This window comes from Hermetia illucens, chromosome 2, assembly GCF_905115235.1.
Source record: "Hermetia illucens chromosome 2, iHerIll2.2.curated.20191125, whole genome shotgun sequence".
NCBI lineage: Eukaryota > Metazoa > Arthropoda > Insecta > Diptera > Stratiomyidae > Hermetia > Hermetia illucens.
Window position 1 is genome coordinate 96,546,067 of NC_051850.1, and position 12,344 is coordinate 96,558,410.

At 37.4% G+C, this 12,344-nt stretch overlaps 1 protein-coding gene across 1 annotated transcript; it reads left to right on the forward strand.

Annotated features, from left to right (window-relative positions):
- The first annotated feature begins 10,244 nt into the window (after positions 1–10,244).
- LOC119648833 (pupal cuticle protein Edg-78E-like) lies at positions 10,245–10,939 on the forward strand. The gene is made up of 2 exons (XM_038050695.1): positions 10,245–10,350; positions 10,436–10,939. The coding sequence occupies exons 1-2, from the start codon at positions 10,339–10,341 to the stop codon at positions 10,844–10,846; spliced, it is 423 nt and encodes a 140-aa protein (XP_037906623.1). The 5' UTR covers positions 10,245–10,338; the 3' UTR covers positions 10,847–10,939.
- Positions 10,940–12,344: the final 1,405 nt, after the last annotated feature.

Here is a 12,344-nt window from a genome sequence, read left to right on the forward strand (position 1 = left end):
TGCACATAGAATTTCAGTACCCCATCGAGCACCAAATATTCATACTACAAATACTTCATAGCTCCCGAATTCCAATTTGTTTTAAAGGATGAGACAGCAATGTTTTCAGTCAGGTGTTGGTTCACTAACTGCCCAGCTTCAGATTTTCACCGTGTTTTTACTAACCATAAAGTATAAGATAGGTGGTATTATAATATAATATATAATAATATATAATAATAGCCGTTGGCGTAACAATCCAATTGGATCAGGGGCTTGTGTGTTAGAGCACTTCATTCAAGACCGTAACGCTACACTACAGGATTACTGCACCCTATAGGAAGCAATGTGATCAGCATTGCGCTCGACCACCTGTATGGTCATAGATAATTTCCCTTCGAAGCAGAGGAAAAAGCCCGGAAAACCATATTTTCGATACTCTTCTTGATTTAAATACGTACATGATTAGTTTGTTGTTAGTTTTCATATCACACGTAAGAACCTTTGTATGTAGTTACCTAAATTATATCATTACTATTTCATGCACATCATCCAAAAACTTCACTACTGCTACTAAACTAACATTTTTCAAGAAAGTGTCACCGTTTTCCTTAATGTTGAAGCTTTTCCTCTTGTTCAGGATCTGTTTTAATAATTTCCGTATGACTATGGCGTTTGTAAAATGTTTGTTTTAAACCTTTCCATTTTCATTTGTGACACTTTGGGGATTTAAAAACGTTTTATATTTTCTTACACCGTACGTTTAGCTTCTAAGAATCCAGAATTTCCATATAATACGGTTAAATCTACAAAATCAAGATTCCCAGAAGAGCCATTAACTTTGAATGAAATTTACACAAATTGCCCAAAACTTGCAGGAGCAAATTTAATAGCATTAAAAGTAGAGAAACAACAACATTCTTTGCAAATAATACGTAAGAACGGTGGGTAGTTGCCTTCAATGAATCTGAAGCAAATTGCTTCTGGTTAAACGTTTGATAACTGTACACCATGGGTTGACTCCAAGAAGGCAACCACGAAAACTTATGACGGCTAGTAATCTTGTACTTACGGATATATTCATACATACCCTGAACCCTACAAACTAGCTAGCCGATGCCTTGTCCGCATATAAGGTTGATACACTAGGAAATGCCAAACCCTTAATAACAGCTTTATCCCTGCTCCTGCCATTACGGAGGAGACTTTTGTTGAAGCAAAGAGTGAACCCTTCAGTTTCAATGTCTTTTTCCTGCGTCGATCACTAGGGTCCCATATTCACCTAAACTCTCCCTTAATGACTTCCCTGTTTTAAATATAAGTCTTAAATTTCGTTAAACTCGGAAGGTAATAATGTATTATTAATTGTAGTGGAAGTTGTTAAAGTAGAAAGGTATGCTGCAAATGCGATAGGAAACAAGCAAGTATACGAAGATATTTTCCTCCAGGTCGCCCAAGTGTTTGATCAAATATGGCGCCAGTGATTTCAGGGAAGAATTTTTCGGCATTGTCAAATTACATCTAGCTTACCGAAAAGCAATAATTAGGATCCTGCCCTGTTTCTTTTGTATACTAGTGGTATACGTTTCAGTAATGGGTCTAAAATAGTATTTGCGAATGACCCTGTTATCATCTCCAAGAAAATTTTAATATCGGGCAGCACCAACCCCACGACAACTCTACGACGAACCGCAACATATGTACTTACTTTCCAACATAACGGCTAACGTAATGTCAGGTAAGGTAAGTAGGTAAGTGGCAGGGCGATAAATTATGTAATTAAATAAATATTGTTTGTTTGTATTCAAAGTCTACGCACCGTTCTTTAAGCAAAAATTGCTTAATCACTTCACCAAAAAATCGTTCCTCTTTGTATTTCTATGAAAATATTCTTTTCAATAGAAAGAAGTATGGGAAGCAAGATCAGAAAATCGTTTTTAGGATTTTCAAAAATGTATGGATGTTGAAAATGACTTTTCACCATAAACCACAGCTACTGGAGAGAACTTAAGAGAAATTTCCTATGGCACGGTTTGCAAAATTTGATTTTTTCTATTATATATATTTCGAAAGCAGAACATTTTAGGAATATATGCAGAAATTTCAGACCAAAATTCAAAATATTCAAACCAAGATACAGCAATAGAAGATTTCAATTTTTGTTGAACCGATCAAGCTGAAATTTTGACTCATTATTCTGCATATCAGTAGTCCTCGTCCGAACCAGGATTATGTATTTTGATTAATAATTCTACTTTTATTCTGGATTTTCAGCAATACCGCCATTTCAATGTTTCGGACGAAAAAATTACAATCGTAGTTTGGACGATAGAGGCATGTATATAGAATAGGAAAACGTTTAAATTTTTGTATCCCTCCTTTTATTAGATGAACCCATTTTGAGTGTAAAGAACAAATACAAACGAGCATCAAACTCGTGAATCCAAAATGTTGTCTGTCCGTCTTTTTTTATGGGGGTGGAAATCTTCAAAAGACTCTGGCCTGGGCTCGCCAGAGTGTGGGATTTCTACCCACCAAAAACACCACCAACTCCCCTTACCCCGTCAAACAACCTTTAGTTATTACTTCACGGGGCGAAGCTAGTTTCCTTTCTTCTGCCTTTCGCAGTTTATCCTGAATTAATCGCATGCCAACCCTCCGGACAAAATTTTCTGGTAATAACACTTCACCTAAAGTTTCCTCTTGTTTGCTCCTTTCTTCCACGAACCTAGCACATTGGAAAAATACGTGCGCTGGGACCTCTGGGACTTCGTCACAGTTTGGATAATTAGGTGAGAGGTCCAATTTAAACTGTACACGTATTGAAGGTATACTCCATGGCCGTTCAGAACTGGGTGAAATTATAATTGATCTCCCATACTTTCTCTCAAGCCACTCTCGGATGGAAGGAATTAACTGTAAGTCCAATGACCCTTTTCTGACTAGTCCCCTCGCTGCTCTCATCTGCTTATTCATCTGTCCCTTTCGACTTTTTAATAATAAAGGAGAGGTGGACTTGGTGTTATATATGTTCATCATCTCGGATGTTAGTCGGCATCATTCCCGAGATGACGAACGCTGCATCATCTGAAACGCCCCTGAAAGCAGAACACACCCTTAAGGCTTCTCTTCTGTAGACCGCACTCAGTTTATGTGCATTGCCTAAAACATGCAGCGCTTTTCCCCAAACTGGGTCTGCATACAGAAAGATAGAACTCACCACTCTGGCTATGTGCAGCCTGCAAGTATGCCGCGGTCCTCTTACTGGTGGATGCTTTTTCGCAAGTATATTCTATGTGCTGCTTAAAATTGAATTTTCCGCCTATCATCACTCCCAAGTATTTTATGGCCAGCTTGGAAGTGATGATACGATTCCCAAATCCAATACAGGCGTAATTTGTCTTGCGACACTTAGTGATGAGGAACGCTTTCGTCTATTCCTCCGCGAGTGTCAGTCCAGCACTCTTTAACCAAGCCTTAACAACACTGATTAATTCGCTTGAGTACAACTCAACATCTTCGAGATGATTTACCGCCACGAACAGTGTTATGTCGTCGTAGTAACCCATCATCGTGGCCGCCTCCGGACCCGGAAAGTTAAGGACATCATTATACATGATGTTCCACAGTTCCAAGTACAGAGCCCTGTGGGGCACCCGTGAGGAACATGTAATCCTTGGGTCCATAATCGGTATTATACCAGAGGATCCGCTCTTGCAAGTAGCTATCGACAATAGCGGCGAGGTAGGTGGGAACACCAATCAGACTTTCGTATAAGGTTCTAATTGACCGAGTTGAATGCCTTCCTCACATACAGGGTTACCCGCTCCAACATTTTTCCCATAGTCTCTAGAAGACTTCCATGGTGCAGGAAAGATAGCTTTATTCGGTATGCCGTCCCGACTCGCGGCTGCAGATCTCCAGCAACTTGTCTCTGGTGACTGGTGGAATCGACGTCATATTCAGGGAGCGCTGGTAGATGTCAGTAGCCCAAAAAGTATTTGGCACGTGATCCGCGAAGATGAACGCCCTCTGAATCGTTTCTTCGCGATTTCATAGGCGCTTCCCCGCGGATTTATGTCCGTTTCCGAGCAGAGCTCCTTAAAGCATTCCCTCTTACTCCGCAGGATGGCGAGCTTGAGGTTCTTTTGGGCTTGCCTATTGGCATGTCCTTGATCAGTACTACCTATTTCCCTCTGAGCCGTTCATCTGGCTCAGTAGCAAATCAATCGAAGGCTGGACAGTTCACCATTCCACCAATAATTGAGACTTCTAATGGGGAATGAGCAGCTCCTAGGCCTCGCCATACACATACTTTAGAGATGTTTTGTGTATCACGGGGAGATCTATCCGTGGAGGTGCCTGCTTTGCTAGGCAGGTCTAACCACACCTCCATGAATATTTGTTCATCCATCGCTTTTGCAGACCATTCTGGTGTTCTTTTGGATTTCAGCTTCCGGAGTGCGAGTCTCCTGCCCTGTAACTCCGTCCTTAGTTCAAATGTGATTACGTGGTGGCCGATGTACGTGAAGTCCTCGCTAACTTGCCAGGACATATCATCGCATGGCTGACAGCAGTCAGATCTACTTTTGAACCAGATTCCCTTTTCCGACAAGTGGGCGAATGCTTTTAATAAACAATCTCCAATAATACGATTCAAGATCTTGTTTAAAGGGTTAGGCCACTGTAGAAAATTCATTAACTAGTTTTTCTTGTTCAAAGAATGCTGTAACGATTTTTGTCGAAAATTTAAAATTTTTTTAAAGCCCGCCGTTATTTTCCGTTATTCTTTGTTCACTATAAAGTAAAAATTGTAGTTGAAATTTGTTAGGCCGCGGGACTTTCAGAAAAGAAAGTGACATCAAAATAAAACTGTGTAGCAGTCATTTTCTTTTACATTTCTTTCGAAAAAAAAAAAAAATTATACGGTTTAATATACACATATTTACAATAATTAAGGCCCTCTATCAGAATTTTCATTTACTTCATCATTCTACTGAAAAAAATCCTAAAATACGTTTATTCAGAGATTCAGTACTCTACGTTACTCTGTGAATAATGGGACAGTGGATCTCACTGTATGCCGTAACCAGCAGTGCAATTCCATTTTCCATAGCCAAAGGTCTTCGGCGTAAGGTTAGTTCCTATCCGCGGCGTGGTTGACGTTTCGGTAGCAATAAAGTTACGAAATTTGCAGGATGCTAGCCCACAAACTTCTGTCCCTTTTAGTCGCCGTTTTACGGCAAACCCGGAAGGCTTCAAGAGCATTTTTTTCAATACTTTTCGTTCGTTTGAGGGATTTACGTACTTTCGGGTGTTCTCTGTTAAGACATTGCCTTCTTACCTACTTGTACGCTGAAAATTGGCCAATGATCTTCTGAAAACGAACTTTTCTACCTTTTTTATTATCATGCTGAGATCTTATAAAGAAAGACGGAAAAAATATAAGCAAATATAAATTAAGGATAAAAAACACATTATCTTAGTCGCTTTTATGTGTGTAATTTTCATCACAATTGCATTGTTTGGAATTTGCAAAACAGTTTCGTAAACGTCTAATAATGACATTTTTATAAGATACGTGCGTAGACCATACCGTCATCTGAATTATTTAAGCTATACAAAGTGTCCCGTTTATAATGGTGCACATTTTAATGGTGGATAGTACCACTTGTTTTAGGAAAATTGGTCCACGAATGGACACCGTTACAGGGTTATAGCGTTTTCCGTGAATAGTGTCAAAAAACTTGACCTTCTAAAAAAATCACAATTTCCCACTCCCTCCATCATTTAATCCAAGTTATTTAAAATTTAAACAGTTATATCTTCGAAATAATGATGACCTTAGTAATAAAGAAGTCGGGAAACCGCAAGCTGGACGCTTCAGTTACAAAAGGTTTTGTGTATTTCTTAGTACGTAGCACGTAATACATGCATATATTATGTGAGAGTATCTACTTTCGGATGATATTGACATTCATAGCCTTGAATTTGCAAAGAAGCAACAGCTTTTGCCTATTATAACTTTGTTAGTAACAGTGCGATTTCCACCAAACGTAGTATGATCATGCTCTATATTATGCATATATATACACTATACACTGCAAAATTCCGTGGTGCTAGAATGAACTTAAGGGGGGTTATGCAGCCAATTACTAAAAATTATAGTAATATATAATACTATTATTAACTTTACTTGAGCAGATATCGGAATGGAAGGTATTTTAGAGCACAAGCACCATACAGTGGCAGCCTCTTGTTTTTTTTTCAAATTTTTAGGTTGAGTAGTTTCTGAGAACGGCCCCCTTAAAGAAATGATCACTTTCAACCCCCCGCACTCCCCACCTACCCAACAAATATCAAAACTAACACCAGCTTTGAAAAGTACTAACCGCAACCTTTAAGTTGATACCCTACATGACTACATTTGATGAAAAAAAATATACACCCCCCCCCCCCCCTTTGCATGTATGGGGAACCCCCTTAAATTCGACGTAAAAGGATGTAACTCACTGTATGTGTGAGCATTCATAGTTCCCACCTTTTTACCAAATTTGGTGTCAATCGCTATAACCGTCACCTAGAAAAATGCCTGTGACGGACAGACAGACAGAAGACAGACAGACAGACAGTAAACCGATTTTAATAAGGTTTTGTTTTATGTAGTTTCCGAAAATGGTATCAAATCTAGGATTGGATTATTGGGGGATTTGTGATTTTTTTGGGAAGGTCAAACTTTTTGACACTATTTTCGAAAAACGCTATAACTCTATAACGGCAAAAGATGGGCACTCTATCTTTTACCGTTATAGAGTTACAGCGTTTTTTTACACTATTAAAATTTATACCATCATAAACAGAACATCTTGCATAGTATTTAATGAAATAAACACAAAATATGAATGGTGGAAATGAATCTGAAAGACCACAACCCACATGGAATTTAGCAATATTCCTTGAAAGGTTTTATTAACGCATTTCAAATTCATTCGGGAATCATATTTACCTTTCCGTAAAAACGTAATACCCGTGAAAGAATTTCAGCAATGAAATATTACCCCTGTCAACTTCAGCCCGCCAAGTGAAAAGCATTTGCAGACGGAGATAAATTCAAATTCTGTGAGAAAATGCACACCACTTATTGGACATGGACACACTTATCTTGAAAGTAAAATGAAAATCTTAGGGATAACCGCTAAGACTATGGAGTAATGGAGTCGAAGTATGATATCATTGTAAAAGAATGCTGAAGCAGAAGGACTTAGCGCAAACAAAATGGCGTTAATTTATGTTGTTTATGCGCTTGGTACCTCGCTGCGGTTATCAAGAATTATGGTGCTCATCGCCATCAGTTTATCCAACTACTGTGTAGGGCACATTCTTCTAAATAACGGCAGCACAGGACAGGGACAAGAAGAATAGAACACCATCACCGTATTTCCATCATAAACTTTTTTACACTTTGTGCACTACTACTACATCAGTACACGGGAAAGCCAGCATCGCGAAACGTTTCCCTTTCTTGGGTTATTGCTCAAGCCGTATATTTCATGGTTCTGAGAACGGGGATACCACCAAAGCTCAAGGATAATATATTATTCTTGCCATATAATCAAAAATGATGAAAAATACTTTTTCACGTAATTTTCCTTTTTGCTTCTTTGAGAGAACGTTCAGTTTAGAACGATGCCATGGTGCGTTGTATTCTTCTTTTTTATCATGTTGGCACAAAATGGAAATTTTATGGTGCCAAAAGTGTTTTCTTAGCAGTCGTTACTTTATTTGACTTAGCCGGGTGTGAAAAATGTCCGTTGTCATTTTAGGAATGAAAGCTGTGTGTTTTGAATCACATCTATGTATCTAATTTCCATACAGGAACCGTAGAATCCAACAACTGGCCGATAGTAACTCATCAAATTCGTACAATGAGATATCAAAATCAGTTGTTGACCATACTCCCGAAAACATGGGGACTTAAGGCAGCGGAGGAAAGGACGGCTCGCCCCTCACCTTTTGTTCTGAGGTGCCTCCAAATCTCGTTTCTTACCAAGTTTATCAATCAATTCATAAACAAGTCTAAGATTCAAATTAGCCATTTTTGGAGTGAATTTAGTAGCCAGTCTTTCATGGGAACAGAAAAAAAAGGATACTCCTCTATCTTGAATTTTCTTTATTTATCTAAACGAATACCGTATTTCGGAAATCAAATGCTTCTTTGCTCAGTGTTTATTTCCTTCACTTCATTCATTGCGATTCTATAAAAGGCTAAAAGAGAACGTGGAAACAATTGTGGGTACTTTGCAAAATAAGAAAAAACCCTTCAATAGCAAACCTTGAAACGAGATCAGCTTTTTGACCAATATCATGTTTTTACATACGATAGTGGAGGAAGTCAATTTACTTCAATTTAAATAATTAAGGATAAAGGACTCAAAAATTAAAAGCCTTGAATGAGTATTTTGTGAATGAAACACGATTAAAGCTGTCATTTTTGGCAGTAAAAAAATTGAATGATATGAGCAGTAATATCGAATAACTAGGAAGAAGGACGTTAAAAAATTACCTGGTAAACTAGCTCAATATCGTCGGCATCTACTTGCTACCATATAAGTATGGACGTTCCTGCCAGGAGCACAGTTCAAGCAAATCTTCAATTCATTATAAAATGGGAATTTAGTGAATCATGGCGCTGTATATCATTTACTTTACAATGCTTCTGGAGTGTTTGTATCTTACTTCAGGCGAAAGAAATTTTTCCAAACTTGAACTGACAACAAGTCGGGAAACCGGAAGCTTGGCCCTTCAGGTATGAAAGGTTTCGTTTCTTCTGTGAGTATATTTGAAAACAGAACTATTCCATTTGTATGTAGCCCGTTATGTATATGCATTTAGCATGTCAGCATGTGACGTTAGTGTGATATGGATATGTATCATAATTGCAGAAAGTTTTCATAGTAAATCAATCTTGAATTACTGTAGCTTTGCTAGTAATAATATGATTTTGGTCACTCTTGGGGATAACATGATTCATACTAAAACCACTACCACTACAGATTTTTATAACTCAAGGGGGTTTGTACTCAATTTCCCCAAAAGTATAGTAATATACTATTATTAACTTAATTTGAATAGATATCGATATGGAGATTATTTTGAGGCCTAGACACCGTATAGAGGCAGCTCGTGATCTGAAATCATCACTTTCGACCCCTCCCACTCCCCGCCTTTCCAACAAATGTCAAAACTAATAATGGCCTCGAAAAGTACTAATCATGACCTTTAATTCGATACCAAACATGACTATATTCGGTGAAAAAAAATGTACACCGCCCTTTTTGGATATATGAGGATCCCCCATTAATCTCAGCGTAGAAACAGGTCGCTTACCACATGTCTGGGCATTCACAGTTCCCATCTCCTCACCAAATTTTGTATCCATCGGTATTGTCGTTTCTGAAAAAAGTACGTGTGACAGAAAGACAGACAGACATTGAATCGATTTTAGTAAGGTTTAGTTTTGCAAACAAAACTTTAATAAATTATCACCGAGCGGCTTGCCAGTTTGTCCATGCGAAAGGTGTCCTGCAAAATGAACGCATGAAAACACGAATAGTAGCTACAGACAGAAAATAAAAATAAGTACTTTGTTGCTGAAATATATTTTTTCTTAAGTATGTTTCTAAAATCTAATGAGATGGAAGTTTTTATTTCCCCAAAATTATTTTTTTTATCCTGTTCCAATTAACCCTTTTCACGGTTCCAATTGCACCGAAGTGCGCCGTTAATCAAAGCAAATGTTCCATTTGATAATGAATGATTTGTTTGTTATTTAAACTTTCTTTTTCATATTTTAACTAATCGACTTTCTTAAATATATATCAACTCTAATTCATACGAATTTTCGAAATATTACAAAAAGATATTAATGAATTAAATTGTTTGTTTCAATTGATAGTTTGAACCTAACATAGATAGACTTATATAAATATTGGCATGTTATTAATATTATTATGCCTTATGAAATCTATTCTTATTTCGTATACTGTATAGCATATTGCATACAAACTTTCGATGAAACAATTTGTCAGATGAATAAAAACTCATAATTCAAATGCACAATGTGTACAATATCTAAAACTTTAAGATCGCCCATTGCATATATTCTTGAAAATGTCACTAAATTATACACAATATTGCGGCATTACTTTTACAATTTGAAAGTTTGAAAAATCTCAATTTCCTAACATTTGCGGGTTCCTTCATGCAACAATTTCATATAAAAGACAAATTCCCCGTCGTATCGGCATCAATACCTCCTCATCTATTCAGACTATCTCACATCAAAGAAAACAAGTCACCATGTTCAAATTCGTAAGTTCACTATTGAGTTTCGATTCACTCATCGAATTCGCGATTAAATTAGGCAAATTAACAATGCAAATTACCTCTTTCGTAGCTTGTGCTTTCTGTTATCTTCGCATTGACCGTGGCCGAACAACTACAACACTATGTCTCCCCAGAAGCGGGAGCGGAAATAAAGAGTTACGCCAGCGATGCTCACCCAGACGGATCTTATCAATACGCTTACGAAACATCTAATGGAATATCTGTTCAAGAACAAGGTGTTGGCTCACACCAGGCCAGTGGAGGGTTCGCCTACATATCACCAGAAGGGCACCCAATTCAAATTAAATACACTGCTGATGAGCACGGATTCCATCCTGATGGCGCCCACTTGCCAGTCCCACCACCAATTCCAGACTACATCTTACGATCGCTGGAATGGAATGCTGCCCATCCAGAGGAAGAACATGAATATATCGCCGGACCACATGCTACAGGCCCCCATGGTGTATATAAACACTAAAACAACTTTTCCTCTAGTATTCTAGAAAAAATTTTATTGTGATTTTTATTTAGTTTTTTAGGAATTTTGTATTAAATAAACTTCTGAACTGATTTCATTGTGTAATAATTACATCAGCTTGAGTCTTCCCCTGGAATACGGTTCTGTACTAGTCAAAATATTGACCTCCCCCCGCCTTCCTCCTTACAAATTCTCCACTTTTGCGATACCTGGTAAAAGAAATTTAAAAACAGACAGTTTTTTTGCTATATCCAGTTCGGAATTTTTAACTTAACTTCGATAACGATCCTTTCAAGTGCAGCTATTGGAAATTTAATGGTGCAGCTTATTAGTGGGGAGGTGTTAATGAGGATTCAATTGTCGACGGCTCTAAATTTCTTTTCTCATTTGAATTCTAGCACTGAGGAATGCGACAAATAGTCACCGGAATATGCATATTTGCACAAAGAACATTTTGTTTTTAAATTATTGATATTAATTCATTATCTGTCTGCCTCTATAAGGTGTTCGGGCCCCAAAATACTTTCCAAGTCGATATCTACTCAAATTAAGTTAATAATAATATATTACTATGTTTCTGGGAAATTGCCTAGAAACCTCCTTAAGTTTATCCTAAAATTATAAATATGCATCAATATAGACTATAGTATCAAGCATGATATCCCCAAATTTGATCAAAATCGTACTATTACTGATAAAGTTACAGTAGTTCAAATTTGCGTCTTCCGTGTAAATTTACGGAAACCCAAAGTACTAAATATCAATGTCATAATAAAGTGAGTTTGACATGCTAAATGTACGATACATGTATTACGTACAAATAAGAAAGTTCTGAACTCAAATATACTTACATAAGAAATACACAAAACCTTTCGCACCAAAAGCGACTTGCTTTCTTTTTAAAACAAAAAGGAAAACATTCCAACTTTCTAGGTGACTAGGAAAAAGGACATCGATTTTGCGGCAATTAATTTTTAGATGATATCATATTGTGTGCATTTTAAGATTGTCGGATGTAGCAGCTTTAGTTGAGAGAAGTTTTGTGTTTTTAGGGTTAAAGGTTAAGGTAAGGTTAAAAACGGTTTACAGTTTGCCACACACTTCTCAGCAACGATTGCACAGATTGACACGAAATTTGGTGGGAAGGTGGGAGCTGTAAGAGCGCAACGTGGAATTTAGAAGGGAGGGCCTACTTTAAAAACTCATTCAACCAAAAAATCTGAAAAAAACCACCAAGCTGCTTTTATACTATGCCTAGTGAGAATTCTGATCAGATAAAGGAAGTCTTACCACAAAGTGGCTGGTGATACTTCTGCAGTAAAGAAATAATAGAAAGTCAGGTCCCAGGAACGTCTCTAATTATCCAAAATATCTTTGAAAAACTGATGCATGCACAAAAAAAAACAATTATTGATAGTTCCTCATCATGGTCTTAAATTTTAGCTCTAAAATAGAAAACCCCTTTAGCTGACCATTCTTCTACCGCATATAATTAACA